At 41.4% G+C, this 22,157-nt stretch overlaps 1 protein-coding gene across 5 annotated transcripts in view; it reads right to left on the bottom strand.

The window, feature by feature from the left end:
- Positions 1 to 637: 637 nt before the first annotated feature.
- LOC309697778 (kazrin-like) overlaps positions 638 to 22,157 on the bottom strand; it is a 196,998-nt gene continuing 175,478 nt past the window's right edge. The window contains exons 7-14 of one of the 5 annotated variants that reach the window (XR_014273909.1): positions 10,650 to 10,786; positions 10,079 to 10,249; positions 9,662 to 9,745; positions 8,427 to 8,616; positions 6,755 to 6,891; positions 6,244 to 6,367; positions 1,492 to 3,232; positions 638 to 715 (exon numbers count right to left, since the gene is read on the bottom strand). Coding sequence is in view for 3 of the 5 variants with exons in the window: in XM_082519901.1 (XP_082376027.1) it covers positions 3,105 to 3,232; positions 6,244 to 6,367; positions 6,755 to 6,891; positions 8,427 to 8,616; positions 9,662 to 9,745; positions 10,079 to 10,249; positions 10,650 to 10,786 (971 nt within the window). In the remaining 2 variants the exon portion in view is untranslated. The other 4 variants (XR_014273910.1, XM_082519901.1, XM_082519902.1 and 1 more) reach the window with 4 other exon arrangements.

Below are 22,157 nucleotides of genomic sequence, written 5' to 3'. Positions count from 1 at the left end.
GACTGCGGTTGGAAAGTGTTGATACAAAGTTCAAATAGTATTTGGAAATACGACTTTTGCTTTTAAGAGCATTATGAATTCATTGAAAGAGTAGTTCAAAAATGAAGATTCACAGGGCTTTTACTTTGAAATCCAAAATAAGATGGCCTTGACAGGGCACAATTAGGGTACAAGGCTGTGTCATGTAGATGTAACATTAGAGTTTCTAAAAAAAAAAAAAAGCCTAAATTATTATGTTATTATGTTCTTAACATATCTGTTAATTCACTCGAAGTTGGCTTTTATTTTGAAATCTGGTTTCCACATCCATTCCCGTAATACTTTGAAAACACAGGGAACGTAAAATCAACTGGAGGCTGGCTTGACTGCAAGTCTCGAATTGGAGGCTGGCTTGACACCAGTAAAAAAAAAGCAAAGAAACAACACTTCACAGGAGGTTAAGCCATTCAGGCCGAGAGTGCTATAAAGTAAACAATATGGAAGCATGTAGAAACCTGCAGGTGTTGCCATACCTTGCCGCTTTTGACGTTTTCTGAGCAGGTGCGGATGTACATGGGCATCGCCATGACAACCTCCAGCCAGGCCTGCACGGTGCCTGCCCTCCACAGAGACATGGGCGTTGTCCTGGCCAGCTCCACCTGCTGCAGACGGTCGAGCTGGTCCTCTGACCCGTCTGACAGGCTGAGGCGAGTGGGGCTGGAGAGGCTATCCGAGTCTGGGTGGGTAGACAAATGGGTGATGCGGTTGTGGTTGTGCGTGAAAGCAGAGGTGAGCATTGTGAGCAATGAAAAATAAAATAAAAACAACAACAACAACGTTAATGTGCTGCAACAACAACAATATATACATATAGTTTCATATCAAATCAGCCCATTTAAGGGGAAGAGGGAACAAACAAGCTTTTAACGACATCCTAAGCTTTTGGCTGCATGACAGCAAGCCAAGCGTTTGCCAGTAATGCTGTAAACAAAGTTGCAGCTTTTATAAACAAGCTCCTCACTTAAGAAGTCCATTAAACCAGCAGCTGTTTGAGCTGTTGAATTAACATGACTCATCTGTCTAAATTAGCCCGCAGCTAACAGCTCTGTGGTAATATTAAAACATGCAATTAGGAGATGCATGAGAAATGTCGATGCATTAAAAGCACGTCTCTCTCACAATGTTATAATCGACTGTGAGTAAATCCTGACACTTTGAGCGCTGCCTGAATAATTCCCCGCGGTGTTTCAATGTTACCACGCTAAACTGAGCCAAATATTTTGCCTTTTTTTAACAAAAATTATTGTTAAATTTAAGTTCTCAGTATTTCACAAGTGGTGGAGTCACAAACGAAAAGAAATATTGGCCGAGAACATGTTTTGTTTCATTGTAAAAATGTGAAAGCCATTTAACTAACCCCCGACCAGCGGGTGGCAACCTGGTATCAGGTTTGGACTCAGATGTTGGTACAGCATCATGAAATGCTCATCAAGAACTTACTGCAGCACTTACTGTGTTTTTCTCCCTTTTTAAAATCTTGTGATACAAATGAAATACTTCAAAGTATCCTGTCTTATTCCATAGTTTCTGAAAACCTCAACATTACCCTCAGCACTCAGAATACAGCCATACTTACAGGCTTACCCAGTGAGTGAATGAATGAACTTCAACCAAAACTCCTGTGACCCTAATAAGCCTTGCACAGAAGCATCCACATGACAGCTCCATGGTAACATGACTGTTCTCCTTGATGGTCACTCCAATCATCACATCCATGGTTGCTTTTTTATGTTTGTTTGTTTGTTTGTTTTTAAAGGAAAAGAAAGTTCAAGATTCTTTTTACAAACTACACAAAAACGGGTTCTTTGTTCCCTCCACCTAAGTGTCACTTCTAGCAAATAACATGGAAACCCTACTTTTTGGCAGCCTTTACTATGCCCATTGTGTGTTTACTCAAAGGAGATTCACGACTGGATGGTTCGAGGGTCTGAGTAAACTGATTTTTATTAAACCCGCCTTCGGTAATTCATCTCAACCTGGATGCTTTCATGTGCTCTCCGAAGAGAGATGCATGAAGCGACCGTACACTTCTAAGTGCCCTTCTGAGAGCAATTCATATTAAGTTGAATAGATCTGCTCTTTTGGTCAAAGATGCATGCTGGTCTGCGTACAAGGTCTGTTTTTCCTTCCGAACAGAGTCCTAATAAAGGAAATATCAGTGAAAGCAGAGCTAGCTACGGTGTGGTATTTATGTAAAGAGTTTTGTGTCCTTTATGAGAGGAGGTAAGTTTTGTATGTTTTATAAAAACCACAGTGAATTGTTTGCTTTTCCTTTAACTACACTTTAGACGAGACACTGAGCCTTAAGTGTGCTCTTCGGTAGCTCGTTTAATAGACCTTATTGCTATAATATAGCAGCATTTCTGATACCATGACTGGGAAAAACAAATGGATTACAGCTGAATGGATGACATCACCCATGGTGGCTCTTCGCTGCTTCGAGGGAGGATAAATAGAGTAGATAAACTACAAGGCCCCTTTAAGTAACAGTTTGGCATTTTGATTAATAAGATTATTTGCTATCTTGAGAGGCAGATGAGGAAATCAATGCTCATGTCTGAATGATAAATATGGAGGTACATACAGTCTGTTTCCTGTCTTCCAGTTAATCAAGGAGTAGCTTCAGCTTGAATTCATTAAAAGAATATTAAAGAAGTCATTTAATGTTTGGTAAATATGCTTATGCTTTACTGTCGTGCATCAGACGAGAAGGCTTATAAATAAGCTTGTATGGTAAATCCATAAAGTCACAGCCAGTCTTCTTATAGTCCATGCAAAGCTATGATGAGCACCCCTGCTTGTAGATTTATGTTAAGCATTTTAGCAGTGAATTTCCCCCAAACTATACTTCAGCACAAAATTAAAAGCAGCCAGTGTTTCTGAGCCAGTGACGCTGAGTATGGAGCTTTACTGTTGGAGTATACAGGAAATAAAAGAAAAAAGCCCTCAAATGCATTTTAGTGTATCTGTTAGCACTCAACTGTTTCCAAATCCCTGTCATTAGAGCTAAATTCAACTTGAAGAAGTGCTTAACTCCAAAGGTGTTTTTTTTGTGATGTTAGGAATTAAAAGACATCTGCAAACACAGTTTGCAACCCAGCACGACTCATTTTTAAAGCCACAGGAACTGGTGCACCTCGGTCCCATTGAGTCTGACTGATCGCTTCTTGGGTCGCCTCACTGTGTCGACAGTCTGATGGAGGTCAGACAAGAGGGGTCAGTGTTAGAGGTCAGGAGTCATATCAGAGCAAAACATTATTGATGCCATGTGCTGACACATATGAGATCAGATTCAACAATATGACATGGCCACATCTCCTCTGCACCAATGTTTTGTTTTTCTCTAATTATTGATTCTAATATAATACAAGAGGAAAATTTCATTTTGGCTTAGTGAGGAGTTGAAATTGGAAAAGAGAGGAAAGGAGGCCATTGGGAAGCTTTTGGGATGCAGTCCTCTCACAGATGGGAGTTGCAGGGCTGAGGGAAACTAAGGCACATGTTAAAAATGGTAAGTCCCCTCCAGCATAACAGGACAAATCTGGATTAGAGCCATATCACAACAAATGAACACGCACACACACGAACATTAATGAAGGGAAAGAGAGGAGAGCCACGTGGAAATTAAGCATTACTTATTTTATTTTAAAATAATCTTATTTTTTCTCATTTAGTTCTTTAGAGCGTAACTTTGTTGCCATGCCTTTAAAAGTTTGCTACGATCCACTTCTAAACATCTCAGGGCTTCAGAATAGAAGTCCTCCACCGAGGCCTACATCTTTGACTTTAAATAAAACTCTTTAATAATAATAATAATATTCATTTCATTTCTGCAATGTTATCTCATTTACAAAAAGTAAAATATACGTGGGAAATTAAAAAAAAACCAAAAAAAACAAAAACAGAGCACGGATCAAAAGATAAAATTACATAATGTTTTTTTTCTCTTGATATGTTGTTTCCCCATCAGCAGAGGATCATAAAAATTAGCTGAATGAAACAAAAAAGATAAAATAGCATAGATTTTATACATTTAACTGACTGTTCAGTGAATTTTTTCAACATGAGACGTTGTTCCTGTACATACAATTTGATTCATAGTGACTCATCTCTGAATTATCTTACTGATTTACCTGCAAATTCAATAACTGTGAACTCAAATGTAAAGGACGATCTCCTTACTGGATACGTGGACACGCCACGGTAACCTGGCACTCTAGTGTCTCAGGCGAGGCCAACAAATACCCAGTGTTAGTTTAATATCAGGGAGAGAAAAGATTTCCTGGGGCGTGGCAGTGCAGACTCCGACTCGATCCAATGAAAGATCGGAAGTAACGTGATGTCTGTGGAAATTCTTTTGCTCGGATTAATGCCATTAACCTTTAGTCCAAAGTTAATTGCTTTATTTTTTCCTTTTCCCAGCTATGGCTTGAACTCTACATTGGAATTTTTGCTGAGGTCATGGGGTCATGGGAGAAGGTACGCCTTTGCTTGATTGGGATGCTTAAATCCTGATTTTTAACCTTCAATTGTAGTTCATGTAATTTCTGCACCTCTTAATTGAGGTTCTGCTCATCTCTTAAGTCGCCCTTAATTCCAGAGGTCTAGAAATATTTTGACTGTCAGTTGAACACCTGCAACGCAAGAATAATTGGTGTTTATGCTATGTATTTTGTGATGATAGCTTTCTTATTTTAACGTTTCCCAGAATAATCCTGCTCCCAGTATTCATACACCAATGAATAAAAGCAGCTTAGATCCTAAAAAACAAAGAGAGATAAAAAGGCACAAAGCCTTGCAAATAGTGTGGAATAATATTTAAAAATTCAAAGTGTAATGTTCAGTTTTCTTTCTTTGCTGACCTTTGATATTTCAAATGTAATTTCGCATAAAAAGCCCTGCAGGTGCAGATTAAAACGAAACTGTGCGCAGTTCAGGATGTTAAGATCTTAAGCATTCAGCTGAGCGCTCCTTGAACAGCAAAGGTTCAAGTTTACAAATCTTATCAATTAATTTGAAATGGGGGCAAAATCATGAATGAACATGAAATCAGTAACTAACCTCTCTTTTAAATTAAAAAGAAAAGCAAACAGTTTATCACCTCTTCGGAAACATAACCAGGGAGAGATTTTTCTTTGTAGTGGGGTAACCAGGCATGCATGATTTAGGGACCGGGGCTACGTGCATGCATGTCACACATGTACCTTCTATCTGAGGAGATAGAAAACACATTTCTCACATTTCCTGTTTGGCTTCAAAATGCAGGGGAACAAACTGTTCTGCATAGAAAGTTAATTCCTCTCATAGCAGCTTCTTTGAAGTCTCTCTAAGTAAACATCAAGGATTGCCTCTGCACAGACTTTTTTTTTTTTTTCCGGCGGTTGAGGGATATGCACCCGACAACCGACCCAGCGGTGAATTTCAGGAGTCTGCATGCCGCCTACAGGAAACTGTTCTCATCATGGCAGTGTGGAAGAAGGGGATGGACCAGGCAGGACAATAAACAGGGAGGAGATAAAGTTAAGAGGCAGTGGGAGGGAGGGAGGAGGGACGGCGGGGAGTACGTGTCAAAAATAACAAAAAGGCATTCAGGACAAGGAGACATTTACACGCACAGAGTGCACATCAACTGTTATTTACAAGTACAGCAGTCCTTCAAGTTTCCAGTTGAGTGAAAACAATAAAAAAAAAAAAAAGTAAAAATGTAGAGAACAATTCAAAGATCAGATAACACAGCTGTTTTGGAGGGCAGATACAACATGACATGTCCACACTGCTGCTGTATTACACTCTCCACGCTATTTACAGGGCTGTACATATACATACATACATACATACAGGTGCAATTTGTTCTTTAGGTTTACACTTCAGCGAAGCAAGACGCGCCTCCGGCTCCTGACATGGCCGTTGACCATGGGTGGCACAAGCACGCGCACACTCTCGCTCCCATACAAACCGAAGCATGCGTGCATGTGAGACTACATAAAAGGTACACACATTATTTTATCTGTACACGCTTTCGTCACACACACACACGCACACAGACGCGCACGCAAACAAGCACATTCTCTCACGCATGCGCTCGGGCAATACAACGTTGTCCTCTGATAACTGCCAAAAAAAGGCTCTCCAGGTGGTTCACTCGGACGTGTGTGCTTTACCAGTCTGCATCCTCCTCTATGTAATAATCAGGTGTTGAAGTACCATCAAACAAACCGGGGTCGAGGGACTTGCGTTGCTTTCCTCGGGCGAAGACGCGCGACAGAGACCCCAGCCCCATCTTTTCTTTCTTCTTCTTACGCTTCGCCTCCTCCAGATCTTCTAGGGACTGAAAGAAGAAAGAGAAGGAGAGAGAGAGGGAGCGAGAAGGAGGAGATGAAGAGATGGGAGAAAGATGAGAGACCAGAGAAGTCGGTGAAGTAAGGGTGCAGAGTGAGCGATAAAGACCACAAGATAAAGATCACAACACACAGTGACACTTGACATGGTGCCAAGGCATGCACTTATTCAAACAACCACAGCTGGTTTTCACATAAATTCAAGTCACTGCTGCGAGTGAGTGCACAACAGACTGCGTGGTGGGGGGGGAGGACGACATGGATTCAGCCAGAACGATGGTGGAAGGAAACAACAGCAGCCGGGCAGCAAAGGGCAAGTCAACAGTTACTACAGTGTGGCGACTACTTGGGAGGGTGCGGTGGTGGGCAGCTCTTACATTGCAGAGGGAGTGAGTCCGATGGCGCGGCGAGTTGATGTCGCTGGGTGTGGACGACCGGTCTCCCTCCAGCGCAGAGGCGTCGGAGATGATGGAGGGCTGGCGCGAGTGGCACGGGCTCACCCGCACGGCAGCCACTAAACGGGGCGAGAGGGAAAAGAGAAGAGGCTTGTTTCTTTCTTGGGTGTTTGGGTGTACCAGAAGTAGAGAACAGGGACAAAAAAAAAATCTGTTTTCTTTAAAATAACGCCACGATGCCTTTAAATAAAAATGTCTTTTTGAAAAAGAAAAAAGAAAAAAAAAAGTCTGTAACCAAAAAGCCTGAAATTATTTGCAATCAGCTGCAGTTGCTAAGCAACAGTGAAAACAGCTTCACAGAGGTTTGAGAAAGTGTGTGTGCGTGCAGCGGTGAGACTGATACATACAGTGCAACCAATTGCATAGCAATTTAGGGTTCGTGACTGTTCACACATTTTTCCTGTTTTTCTTTTTTTATTTGGGGGGAGGGGAATGTTTGCTTCTGTCCCCAATTAGTCAGCAACCTATGTGAACCCTATAACTGCCCTTTAAAAGCAACCTCTGAAAGGACTGAGATGGACTCCAACTCTGGTGGCTATGAGGCTAATTTGTCCAGAGCTTTCTATTTTAGGGTAGCAGGAGGTGACACTGCTACACTTCCCTTCTTTTCATTGCTTTTTTCTTGCTTTTAAATTTAGCAGAGCCTCTCAAACTGATGGCTCACGTTTCTTCTACAACTCCCATAATGATAGAACTTCTGTATTACAACCCCCCCCCCCCAAAAAAAAACTTGCCTATTCTTTGTTACATGCTATTTGGCCTACATATTTTGCTTAGATAACACATATCATTGCAATCCTTCGTGCAGACATCTGCACTGAAACACATGAGGATGAGCACTGAGTGCCAGCTGAATTTACCAGACCATCTTGTTTTGCAGAAGGGTTTTCGGCACTGTGCTGGCCGCTTTGCTAAAAACACACCACTGTTTTCTAGCGGTGACACAATTCAAAGTGAGTGAGCCAAATAAGAAAAGACATTTGCTTTGAATTTTTAAAAATGTGGTTCTGCAATGCGTCTCAGCCATGAACGTCTCCGCACAGAGCGGGAGCTGTGACAGGAGAGGCTGTTTCTTCTCTATCTCGTGAGGTGTGTGTAACTCAAATCAAAAGGATACTGCGGAAAATGTTGTGAGGGAGCTGAAAAGTAGAAAAGGAGGCCAAGAAAAATTAGGTACGAACAAGAAATGAAAAAATGTAAATGAAATTAAAAAACGGGGCCAAGTTACTGTTTGAATTCCATAAAACTAAAGCAAACCTCAAACAAATAGGTTCTTAACACACAGCTGATCCTCAGCTGCCATAGCTGTCAAGTGCAGAGAAAACATTTGTGTGCAGCAAAGACACATAGAAGCTGTAAAGCCCCCCCAAAAACAAGAAATCTGCACTTGAAATCATACAGAAAGCGCATGACACGTCACAACTGGAACGTCGTCGTCGGGCAACAATGTGGTCATACTAAGCAGATGGTAGGAGTGAATGTGTGTGAAGCAGGTTCACATGAGCATGCAAAGGGTAAATGATGGTCAAACCGCCTCATGTCAGTCAGCTCATGTGCAGGATGAAGGTGTTATTGGTGCTCCTTGCTGGCTTACCTTGCCTGTCAGCGGGATGCCCCGTGTGGACATAGAGGGTCTGCTGACTCTGTCGGATGGCAGCAGTCAGAGGGAGATCGGCCTGCATCACCCACTCCTGGTTGTTTCCATTGACAACCGCCTCCGTGGGCATGGCCAGCGAGTGGCGCTTGGGCACATCCTTGGTCAGGGTGGCTAGCGACTGTTTCGCCTTGAGGAGGCAGACGGAAAGAAGTCATCAGTCAGAGAGCACAGTGAGCCACAATCAAAATTCTTCACTTCAGCAAACTCACTTTTGAGTGGGCTGGTAAATCTCTATTTTTTCCCCATGTGTGTGTGTGTACATATACATGTTGTGCTCAGATTTCTACTACAAGTCTCTAAGCGCATGCAGATATGCGAGTTCTCCCCTGGGCTCGTTATGTGGCGCTTGTCTCATTAAAAATGCAGTTATATTCTTGTTCTCCTTTTGTTTGTGAAATCTTTCGCTACCACTCCTGAGAGCTCTGACAGAATATCTGGAGGAGGTGCTGGTTGTTTGTATCCACGGCGGTGTAAGCTGGGGGTGTTGTTGGGGTGCAAAAAAAGAAAATAAAAAATGGAGACATTGAAAACAATTAAGCTTTTCTATAACTTTAATGAACATATTTGCTCTGTCGCTGCTTTTCTGCAGGAGTAACAATGAGCTGTACTGGAGCCTTGGACATTGTGTTTGTGCATGTTTATTTTGTGTCAATAAAACCTTTTTCTTTGTGTTCATGTTTTCTGATTATGCTTGACATGTTTTTTTTATTGCTTATTGTGCGAATCGTATCATCATGCCAAGCGGCGGCGGGCTGCAAATCACCAGCACAATCAACTCCACTGCAATCATCTCCGTCTACCAGCAGTCAAACGGTTATCAATCACAGTCTCTGTCATGCAAAACAGAATACAATCCCAAACCTTCAATGTAATCATTAGTTGTCAGACTACTGATGTTTTTGTTGCCTCCCCCAAGCATTTCAATTAGACCTGAAACACATTCCGATCGATTACAGTGGAAATCTGTGGGACCACCGATGTTAGGATTACTGGGATCAGTCAGGGTGGGCTGAGGGTTAGTTTAAAAAACAACAACAACTAAAAACACTAAATGAAAAACGTGCATCTGAGGAGCAGGAAGAGGCTTTCCAAAGCAACAAACAGGTCACAAATAGGAGAAAACTCCACAGGGGGCAGGAGTGGAAAGATTTAAATCTTGGGGCCTGTCTTACCGCCATGACCCTAGGAGAGTAGTCCCTGTCCACAAGGCGCTCAAACACCCGGAACTCCATTCTCTGATTGACACAGTTACTCATCTGGTGGGGGGGTTGGAGACATGAATGATGGCTATGCTGTACATTCAAAAGGCTTTCCGTGTTTCGATTAGATGCAGTTTAGGCAAAACAGTGCAGAGTGACCAAAGAGATGTACTGTATATCCCTGAACCAGGACTCAAACTATTTGTGCAATATCTTTGTTTCTTTGACTAGTCAGTCAACATTGTTATCTTAGAAGGAAAAAAAGGAACTCTAACATTAGAAATGTTCCTAAATATCTGATTCCAGAAAATGGAGCCTATAAAAAGCCAGTAATGCAGTGCTGACTCACTACCTGCCTGTCAAGTTCCCTCATTTGCCTTTCTCTCTCACCATGGCAAGTTCAGCCTCCAGCTCCTTGATGCGGTTCTCCTTGAGATCAAGCTGGGACCGCAGCATCCCCGTGTGCTCCGTGGCTTCCTTGGTCTGCCGCCGCAGGTCCCACTTTTCTCTCTCTAGGAGGTCTTTCTCTTTGGCCAGCGCCTTTACTGCATCCTCGCTCTCCTAGTAGACACACAGATCCTGATGGATTGGTTCACACATCAAGCACGACTAAACAGAACGATTCAAACAGAAAGGCAGTGGCTCTTTCTGTGCTGCCTTGTTAGGGCTTTCAATATTTCATTTGATTTTTTTTTTACCCTGAGATGACAGGAATAAAAAAAGTGCTTCTAGATGTTGGGCTTACTATGACATATTCTTGTGGCACCACATACGCACCAACATCTAAATCTAAATACCACAAAAACATTTTTTTTTAAACTGTAAACATCCTTTTTTGTAACCAACCGTCTTTTTAATTAAGCAGATTAGAGCATGCACTACAAAAAAACCAAACAAACAAGAAAAAGTGGGTCTGTATGGATGCGTGTGCCTCTATACTGTTAGAAAACGGGTGCCGTACTTTTCTGTGCTGCTCATAGTTGCGTATGAAGTCACGGAGCTGCTCCTCTCGGCTCTCCAATGTGGCATAAAGCTGCTGCATCTGATTCACCAGGTCTGCCTTCTCTGCTTTCAGACGCTTACGGTCCGACTTCATGGCTGGAAGACAGAGTTTGTGGAGGGTCAAATAACTTGAAGATTTACATACTTCTATTTAGTCATAATCTACAGTGTAGATGACTGCACTTCAGTGACAAACAATAGAGTTCAGAGGATTATTACCGTTTTATCTACAGTAAGTTATAAGTGGCTTTATGTCCATGTTCGTGGACCTCCCCCATCCTACCAACGTGCATGTGGTGAAAACTGGAGGTGATCAAGAGCAGACAACATGATAAAGTAGGAGCTGGGGTAAATGTGGGTTGCAAAGAGGCTTCCAGATGTGTAGCAAATATAGACAGGCTAAAGCTGTTTAGCATCCGATAATGAGCCTATTATCTGAACTTTCAGCTGATATGGGTGGTGCTGGGATTGCAGACAAGCTTGACTTGAAAGACTTTAAGGTCTAATGCTGTTCTTAATGTTTTGACACAGCCATGAAGAATGTTGCACATTAAGAGGTGGTCTTCATTAAGGAGTCTTCTTTAATCTAACTAACAAATCTTTTCCTGATTTGTTAGTTTGTTCCTGAAGCAAATAACAATAAAAACACCTGCTGTTGTCGCTGACTATACGTTGATAGAGAGGTGGATCAAGCATGAACCCTTATGTCAGTCTGCACTCTGTTGCTGGGTTTGTTAGAGACTGAGTCCCTTTTTTTTCCTCTCCCCCCGTCTCTCTCTGCCACACACTCTTTCTAATCCTCTGGCAGCTCACCCACGCATCATGATAAAGAATATGGTTCACAGTGGTTATTCAGAGAAGCTCTAATTTTCTCAAAGACAAACATTTTTTGCTCTTCTGCATCTGCCTGTTCTCCTGCTTCCTCTTGATCTTTTTTTACCTCCTCGTGCAAGATTGTTTTTCAGAGGTGTTTAAAGTCGAGGTTCCCTCCAGCTATCATTTGAAACTGACAATACATCATTTATTTATATATTATTTATTCATATTGCATCTTTCTACTTTTGTCTTCTTCACATCAAACTGCTTTTCCTAAAAGCACAGTACTTCTCATCACGTGTTCATCTGCCTTTTTCTGCCCTCTTTTTTTCTCCCCTTCAGAACCAGCTGTGTGTCAGTAATGAACTTATATCACGGCTTGGTTAACTGCGTGACAGTCACAAGTTGTGTCTGGCGAACATGCTTGGGCAAGCGGAAATGAAGGACAGATTCAACCTCTGTTTTTTTTTTTTTTTCAACCGCCCTCATCATCCTTTCATATCTCTCCCTTTCACTTGTTCTTACCAGAGGAATCCCCAAGCCAAAGGGATACGCAGACCACATTAGCTGGCGAATGAAGACAAAAAACATCCTTCACTGACCAAGAGAAACAGGAAACCTTCCAGCACCTGCCTCAGGAAGTGAAATCAAAGCCGTCTTTGAGATGAGCCAAAAACACTTCTGCTGCCTCACATCCTGCACCTGTGATCGTTTGGCAACAGCGACCCTCCTGGTGCTGGATGCAAGAAAGCACTCACTGTGACTCTTTGAACGGGTTCATTCACACTTGCAAATCATATTAGCACTGTTAGTTACTGCTTCTGACCTACCTATGAACATTTTGAACATACAATTGTGCTCCGGGGGCTCAGACTGTTACGTTACACGCACGAATGTAGGAGAGATGGGGAAGCACTCCTGCTGACAGACATATTAATGACTAACATACTCTGTTGCTCAGTTCAAGCCTCCAAGAATTATTACCAGTTGAAACAACCAGAGAACCACCTGGGAACCATACAGAATTGAAGTTAATGTGTGTGGAGGTGGAGGAGGAGGATGACACGGGAAGGAAGCAGTTTAAGAGACTTTTCATAAAGAAATGATACACATCTGTGCAAGCATCTGTCTTATTCGCTGACTGCTGCGAATGTACTTGAATAGCAGATCATTTGAATCCAATATCACTCAGGAAAAATTAATTCATGGGTTTGAGTTAAAAGTTCAACTTTTACATTGATTTCCCAATACCTTAGTATGCCTACTGTCCATCTACTTGATTTGCAAGGACATGCTAAACCTGCTAACGCATGTTATTCCAGCCCATTTTGCATTCTCAGTCTTCAAGGGCCCCCCATAAATGTTCAGCTGGGTTATGGTTAGGTATCTGTGGACAGAAAGCCAACACTCCCTGGATTTCTCTGGTGATCAAGTAGTCCTTTCAAGGCTTTGAAATGTGTGGTCATTATCCTGCAGTAGTATGAACCCCTGCACACAAAAAGTGCAAGTCAGAGAGCATGTCTCTGAACCTGTCAAAGTGCAGTAGATTCAGTACAGGTGTCTGACTCCAGAGTAACAAAACATTCCCAGACTAAAATATACCCAGCAGTACCTTACATTGTTAGTCTGATGCATTGCATTATCTTCCCTCTTGTGTTTTGCTGCTTTCCTGGGGAAGTGGTTTAGATGCTGCTACAGGCCCACTATGAACACTACTACACAGCCTTCTTTTAGCAATTCAAACCTAAACCTTCAGTCTAGCTATGCTCTTAACACCGACAAAGCAACTTGTTGCCAAGAATAACATTTATTTTTTTTTGTATTTAAAAAGGCACCTAAATCCTTCGCACTGAAGAAAGATTTTTTTCTTTGGCCCACACTGCATTTTACAAATGTTTAGCACTTGCTTTGCAAATTGTTTGCCTAAAATCAAAAGAAATGTTTGCCTTTGTGAGAAAACTGTATTTGTGCAAAAAGAAATGTCAGCCTGTATAAGCAGAAAAGAAGCGAATCAGGACATCTGCAAAACATTCCCCTTAAAAAGTCCAACCCAATGTGGAAAATCACAAACACCTGATTACAACATCCCTTTCTACATAATATATATCGTTAGCTTCATAGCATAATTGCCTAAGTCATTTGACTAAGTCAATGACTTAGGCACTTATGCTATGAAGCTAACGATATATTTTTAAAACTCACGGCACAAAGGCTCTTCTGATACCCGAGTCCTTGCAATTTCAAGTAGTTCAATGTGAACATCTATTACTAGAGTGTGCTAAAAGCTTTTGTCTGCCGGGCTCCTCTATGATGCTACTGAGAGACGTAATGAGTGAGCCAAGTCACTGGTTGCTAGACAGAAACACTGGACTCCTCAGGGAGCTTGTGCCAGTATTAAAAATAGCTAAGAGCAGGTTATTAACCTTATTAGGAGTGCAACCCGTTTTTTAGGATGAAAACATTTGGGGTCTGTTTCTAGCATGTTGACAACAATTCATTCAAATTATCATAATGAGCACTGACTGGCTGTGTAATACATACCCCCCTCCCCCCCTCATTCGGAAGAACGGAATATTTTGACATTTTCCAAACTATGTATATTTGCTTTCTTGTGGATAGTTAAATAGGAAAAAAATGGATACTTCTTTCACCTGCAAGATTTAAAAAGTAGCCTCTTTGCTTAGCGCTGTGACAAGATAAAGTGGCATTTGTTGGAACAATCACACAACATATAACAAGTTAATGGGTGAGCTTTATGAATCTTGGGAGGCATAGTTTGAACCTCTTGGTGAAGCCAGGTGAGCTGTTTGTAATTCAAAGCTATATGAATATTACACATTAAGGACGAATATTTTCTTGTTAATTCTAGAGGCAGCAAGACTTTATCACCCTTGATTATAAAAGAGGGGGAAAAAAACAACCTCAGCCATGTTGTTGTTGCTCACACAGTGTGTTTTTCACATCCCACTCACTGCATCCTTCTGGTTAAATAACATCCCTCATTATCTGCTGTGCCCCATCTATGGTGGCTCACATAACAAGATTTAAGCCAGGATTACAGACAAATAACATTTCCTTTCTATGTGTTGCCAGCTCACCCTTAACAATCACCTTTTCTTCTGAGGAAGACTTCTAAGTGATGGAAGTCTGCAAAAAATACACTGAATCTACAGCACTTCTAAAAAAAATGGATATCAGTAAATTTCAAATTGTGATTGTGCTGTGACCTTTAAGCTTAAGTTCCTTGGATAGCATTTTTAGCTAAAACACAAACACGCGCTCCTCTGTAAATGACGATCGCTACATTAACATTAGCCCACGACTGCGTATAACTTCAGCTCTAAAGAGAAGGGACAGGCTTTTAGTCAGCTCTTAACATAATTATTTTGGGAGAGAACAAAAGAGACATCGGCTCATTGGAGGGAGTCCATTGTTCGCGGTTTGGGATTTTAAATCTGCCAGCTGAATAATGATGTAGGAGCCTCAGAGCAGCACAGTGCACTCACCTCCTCAATTCCTTAGTAAAAACAAACTCATGGGGCTGTGTGGCGTTGATATCACTGGCATTATTTAACAATCCTCGCTGTAAAGCAAGGCGTGTTACCGTGGGATCAGACATCTTTGCGGAGAAGACATCTGACCTTTGTAAGGTACAGTGGGGCAAAAAAGTATTTAGTCAGCCACCGATTGTGCAAGTTCCCCCACTTAAAATGATGACAGAGGTCAGTAATTTGCACCAGAGGTACACTTCAACTGTGAGAGACAGAATGTGAAAAAAAAATCCATGAATCCACATGGTAGGATTTGTAAAGAATTTATTCGTAAATCAGGGTGGAAAATAAGTATTTGGTCACCTCAAACAAGGAAAATCTCTGGCTCTCACAGACCTGTAACGTCTTCTGTAAGAAGCTTTTCTGTCCCCCACTCGTTACCTGTATGAATGGCACCTGTTTGAACTCATCATCTGTATAAAAGACACCTGTCCACAGCCTCAAACAGTCAGACTCCAAACTCCGCCATGGCCAAGACCAAAGAGCTTTCGAAGGACACCAGGAAAAGTATTGTAGACCTGCACCAGACTGGGAAGAGTGAATCTACAATAGGCAAGCAGCTTGGTGTGAAAAAATCAACTGTGGGAGCAATCATCAGAAAATGGAAGACATACAAGACCACTGATAATCTCCCTCGATCTGGGGCTCCATGCAAGATCTCATCCCGTGGGGTCAAAATGATCATGAGAACGGTGAGCAAAGATCCCAGAACCACACGGGGGGACCTGGTGAATGACCTGCAGAGAGCTGGGACCAAAGTAACAAAGGTCACCATCAGTAACACACTACAACGGCAGGGAATCAAATCCCGCAGTGCCAGACGTGTTCCGCTGCTGAAGCCAGTGCATGTCCAGGCCCGTCTGAAGTTTGCCAGAGAGCACATGGATGATACAGCAGAGGATTTGGAGAATGTCATGTGGTCAGATGAAACCAAAGTAGAACCTTTTGGTATAAACTCAACTCGTCGTGTTTGGAGGAAGAAGAATACTGAGTTGCATCCCAAGAACACCATACCTACTGTGAAGCATGGGGGTGGAAACATCATGCTATGGGGCTGTTTTTCTGCCAAGGGGACAGGACGACTGATCCGTGTTAAGGACAGAATGAATGGGGCCATGTATCGTGAGATTTTGAGCCAAAACCTCCTTCCATCAGTGAGAACTTTGAAGATGAAACGAGGCTGGGTCTTCCAACATGACAATGATCCAAAACACACCGCCCGGGCAACAAAGGAGTGGCTCCGTAAGAAGCATTTGAAAGTCCTGGAGTGGCCTAGCAAGTCTCCAGACCTCAACCCCATAGAAAATCTGTGGCGGGAGTTGAAAGTCCGTGTTGCTCGGCGACAGCCCCAAAACATCACTGCTCTCGAGAAGATCTGCATGGAGGAATGGGCCAAAATACCAGCTACTGTGTGTGCAAACCTGGTAAAGACCTATAGTAAACGTTTGACCTCTGTTATTGCCAACAAAGGTTATGTTACAAAGTATTGAGTTGTATTTTTGTTATTGACCAAATACTTATTTTCCACCCTGATTTACGAATAAATTCTTTACAAATCCTACCATGTGGATTCATGGATTTTTTTTTCACATTCTGTCTCTCACAGTTGAAGTGTACCTCTGGTGCAAATTACTGACCTCTGTCATCATTTTAAGTGGGGGAACTTGCACAATCGGTGGCTGACTAAATACTTTTTTGCCCCACTGTAGCTAATGAAAACAGATCAGACATACAAGCTATTTAAGCACCAGGGGAGAGAAATCTGTCGTCGGTGGATTCAACATGAAAGCAGTCTAATGTTACTGTGGAAAAAGATTTCAGCATTTAGCAAACATTTCAACACTGACTAACTGTTGATGTGGGATTTTTGCTGTTGTTTGGGGTGAAAAAAAAGTTCCAAATTGGACGTTCAACTGGTTTGAGGTTCTTCTTGAAGGCTGTCTCTTTGCTAGTCTTTCTAGCAAGAGAAGCTTTGTATTCAAGAGTTGCTTTCTAATGTTTACTGATTGGAATAAAATGAAAAAAACATCCTCAGGAGAAAGAATGAGCAAAAAAATATATACTTCACTGATGACTTAAACTCGTGACCTCAGGGTTTTTTGAGTACATTTCCTTTCATGCTGAGCTAATTGACTTCCCACTCAAGCAACAGTATTCCTGGGTTTATGATGCTGTCGTCACAGACAGAAAGACACAGGCTCTAACAGTTTAACTGTTCCCCATGAAACAAACATGAAAGAATTTAGATATACATACATGATACATACAGGACTGACAGATTGCTAAGATACATCTAAATAACACAATGGGCCTCTATGAACCAAACAAGGTTTCTTACTTAATTGTAAATGTAATAGTTTTAAATGGACTTGTACTTATAGAGCTCTTTTCTACTATAACTGAAAACTCAGTGCACTTTTTACTACAACCTTTATTCACCCAATCACATAGATTTTGTGGCTGATGTCATTTATGCGGGCATTTATGCTAGTACTGGTGCATTATGTGCTGGGATTCTTTCATATCTATTCCAACAGTTTCAGCAACCTCCCCCTGGGAATTTGCTGACATTTGTGAGTACATATTATTGAGACAATAACTGTTATTCTCTCACTGATAAATTCAAAGACTGCAGCAAAAAAACAGCTAGAAACGCACAGGTGGAATCGATAATCGATGGCTGCGTCAAGGCGATGTGCCGTTACACCAGCACACATCGAGTTATGCCATAGGTTACATCATACGTTTTCAGTGTGGCTTGTGGTTACAACATAGCAATGGTGTAGATTTCCCACTTAAGCATAAATCCCCACTACCCGGGCACACCCAGGACCTTTAAGTGCAAGCTAAACAAAACTATCTGGATAAAAAGTTGTAAAGGTGTAGGTGCATTTGAGGAAATATGTCACAAAAGCTCTGACTGTCCCACTAGCTCTTAGTTAAGAAAAACCTTATTTGCTTAAAGGTCGTCGGGTCAAGAACCTGAACCTGAAACCTGAAGAGATTCAGTGGTGCTGAGAGTGTGTGTGCTTTTGTATGCGTGCACTGGTGTTTTAACACCTAACAAGGAAAGAGGCCTTGTAGTCAAGGACAGAGCTAAGCTAAGTACAGTGTAGCGTGAAATGACACTAAACAGAGCCGGCAGACTGTGCTTTGATGATACATAGCTGTCTACTGCTTTCATATGAGCTCTGGCTTGACTTGAAGTCCCTCAGTGATAGTAATAGCCAAAGTGAAAATAGCTAATTAAAAACAGCAGTGAGGGCCAACTCCACTTTGAAACTTCATTAAACCAAACTTTGATGAGAAATGAGAGTTGCGTAAACGTATAAACACCTTTTGAGAACTTCCTGGTTGCATTCACCAAGCTGGGGCTTAGTTTCTCTTTGTAACACCGCTTTATGATTGGCAAAAATGAATCAGGTCATTGTCATTTGTGTGAGGGGCATTAAATGCAGCTCTTGGGTTGATTGAGTGCCCATGGACATCATAATAAAACCTGCAATTGTAAAAGGTTGGCAACTACCCTCGATTACAATTATAGCGTTCACACACCAAAGCCCGGTTCACAGTGGAAGCGAACTCAGGCCTTAACATTTAAACGATGTGGGCATCACACCAAATAAAGGCAGAGAGGGAGATAAAGGAAGAGACCGCAGAGAGGAAAATGAAGAATAACTGGAGTGCAAATGCACTGAAAAGTAGCGTTCACCTCTTCTTTATTTCGTATTCATAGGCACAAGAAAATCTGCATGCAATTTAGCCGCAAACCATCTGAACCGAGGTAGGAGTGGCAACATAGCTTCAGTGATCCATTCCCAAATTAAACAGGTATTATCTCAAGTGGCAAAGAGCAAAGGAAGGAACGATCCATCTCTTTCACGCTACTTCATCACTTCAGCCGCTTGCTTCTTCATCCAAAACAAAACCACACTAAAACAAAGAAGAACTAAAAAACAAAAAAAAATAGGAAAAAAAAAAGACAAAGCTTCTCTGCTTCACAATAATTGTTGGTAGCACTTCAATAAAAAAAACCCAGGGCTCTCATTCTTCTGGGAAAAGCACTCTGCAGGAGCATCTGGTGGGATCCTCACAATATGCCAGCCTTGTGAAAACTGAGGGAAATCAAATAGAGTCAACATCTCGGCTCCAATCAATTGGCAGCATACGGAAATTGCTGTAATTAATGAGGTATTCTTAAGAACATTTGGCCTATCTTCTTTTTTTATGATCAGACTCTCTAAAACAACTATTTCCAAGTCCGTCAAGTCTTTTTTTTAGCGTTGTTACAAACCCTTTGAATAAAAGTAAAAAGAAAAGAGGAACTTTTTTTTCATACATATAAACATTTTTATTTCCTTGCACCTAGCATAGAAGAGACTTGTAAATAATTGCTGATGTGATCATTGGAAAAAGCCAATACCTGACAGAAGACAACATTTTAAAAGTGGGCCCCCTTGCCCACGATTAACACTTGAGTTACACCTAAGTACTTTAAATCTACCAAATTCCAAGATGTAAAGGAAGGCATCAAAGTCAAGCACACATTGATTACTAATGGATTCAGTATCTTTTAAAAAAAAGCGCTTGTTCGGTTGCTTAAAAGCCTGATTTAAAAGAAACTGAGAAAAAAATGATTGCGTGCCTCTATTTGGACAATTCATTGAATTTAAGACCTTTAGCTCTGGGTGGGTTCTCATGCCAACAATGATTCTGACCATTCAGAGCTGCTACTGTTTAAAAACGTGTGCCTTCATGCACTGCATAATAAGACCCAGAGCTTTTTTGCAGTAGTTTTTCAGGCAGAGATGAGATGTACTCTACACACATAATGAAAACTGAAATTACTTGTACATTAGTAATCCTCCATGTATAGAATTCTGCAAAAGTCTTGAGTCACCCCTCATTAATTTTAATATTTCCTCAGAAACTGGAAATACTGAAACATGGGCAATCATATGTGGAAATATACTCATTACTGAGTTGATGTTTGGAACTTTGATTTCTGGGAGTTTGAGTTTGTTGGAGGTGTGGTCTTAAACTTTTGATCAGCTGTAAAACAGCCTGTTTCAGTTTACTCGCTGTTTTCAATAAATTGCATGCTCAAAAGAATGTTATGTCTCACTTCCATTTCTTCTTGTTGCATGTTGGAGCTCTACTTGGAACCTTGTTAAGATCCAACCATGCAAAATATGATTTTTCCCATTTTTCCAAGTGGTCATAAACCTTTGATTGGGACTGTAGTATGCAAGGAAAAAGCAGACTTTGTACAATTATAATGAGCTTGAAAGTTGAGATTTTGTATAACTATCTTTATTCTTAAGCACAGTCTGAACCCTCTAAGCCAAACCTTCTTGTAATTCTTTTTAAGTAGTCTTCAGGAATCGTTCTCCAGGTTTCTTGAAGGACATTCAAAGCTCTTCTTTGGAGTTTATTGCCTTTTTCTCTAGAGTCCAGACCTCAATGATGTTGAGGTCTGGACTCTGGGGAGGCCAATCCATGACTGATAGTGTCAGTCTATAGTGTCAGTCTTTTCCTTCATCAGGATGGCTTCTTGACATGCATCCTTTCGGGTCCTGTGTAAGGCCTTTGCTGGATGTTTTCATATTTTCAATGGTCATGACTTCAGATGTTCTTCTGTTGTAGATATTGTTTTTTAAAATCCTGCCACTGCAGTCTGAAGAAAAAACTTTGAAAGACCTTCAAAGCATAATTTTTTCTGATAATTCTCTGTTTCTTTCCTTTTAGAAATATTTTGTCTATTTTCTTATTACTAATTTTCTGTTCATGCTTTCTCATAACGGTATCAGCCTATTAAGATATTAATACACACAAAAACATCGTCATCAGTGTGATCCAGTACCATGTGCCAACATTGGCAGCAAGAAACTTGAATGCATTGCGAAGCAGAAGTTGGAAAAGGAACAAAAACAACAAAAGAAGGATGAAAGATGTGTTTCTACTTTCTACTTAGAAACAACTGTAAATATTGCTGAGGCCAGAGCCAACATTCACTAGCTGCTACCCACCCCAAGCCAACAGCACAAAAAGAAAAAGCTAGGAAATGCAGTTGCTGGCCTTTCACAGCTGTCTTCAGAAATTATACGTTTGGAGTGTGCAGTAGTCTCAGTGCATGAAGATTGAGAGTGACAACTGCAGACTTACAAAAGAGCTGAAACGAACTTCTGCTGTAAAGACCAGGCCAGTGGGAAAATAACAATAACATGTAAACAGTTTTGCTTCGTTTACATGTGAATGCAAATCTCATTCAATTTTCACGTCAATGTTATTTATATTGTGCCAAATCACAACAACAGCTGACTTAAGGAGCTTTATATTGTAAAAAGCAAAGACCCTACAATAATAGAGAGAAAACCCCACAGTCACACCCTGTATGAGCAAGCTATTGGCGACAGTGGGAAAGAAAAACTCCTGTGGCAGAACCAGGCTCTGGGAGGGACAGCCAGTTGGGGTTGAGGGGAGGAAGATGGGACAAAAGACACGCTGTGGAAGAGCTACAGATAAATAATAACTTGCATTTAAATGCATAGTAATTGAAAACAGGTGGCCCAGCATCCTAGGCCTATTGCAGCGTAACTATGGGGGGATTCAGGGTCACCTGATTTATCCCTACCTATAATCTTTATCAAAAAGAAAAAGCTTAATCTAAACAGTAGAAATCCAAACCCAATTCAAGTAGAAAGAGTGGCTGAGGGTCATCTAACTGACCAAGAGCTCTGACTGAATATCAGCTTGTCCTTCTGTTCCTCAAAGGAAATGCCTTCCAGAGGGGGAGGGAAAACACAAAATGAAAAATAGCAACAGGAATGACTTCATACTCAAGTTCACAGTCACTTCAATTCGCCTGGTGAACTTACCCCAGCAGAACGAAACCTGAATATGACAACACCCAATTTCCTCTTGTCCTCCCACATACCCAGCTTAATTGTAGACTAGATCCACCCCGCTTAACGTTTCTGGCCCTCGTAAGCCAACCAAAGTCCGCTTTTATAAAGCTTTCATTAGCTGCCGATTACCGTCAGTGCCTGCTGGGGCTGGTAGGCTTTGGCCTTCATTAACAGGCCTGAGTCATACAAATG

The sequence above is a fragment of the Aulonocara stuartgranti genome (genome assembly GCF_965226115.1).
Source record: "Aulonocara stuartgranti genome assembly, chromosome: 20".
In the NCBI taxonomy this organism is placed as follows: domain Eukaryota; kingdom Metazoa; phylum Chordata; class Actinopteri; order Cichliformes; family Cichlidae; genus Aulonocara; species Aulonocara stuartgranti.
The sequence above is the reverse complement of the archived record's forward strand: the minus strand, read 5'-3'. Positions and strand labels throughout refer to the sequence as shown.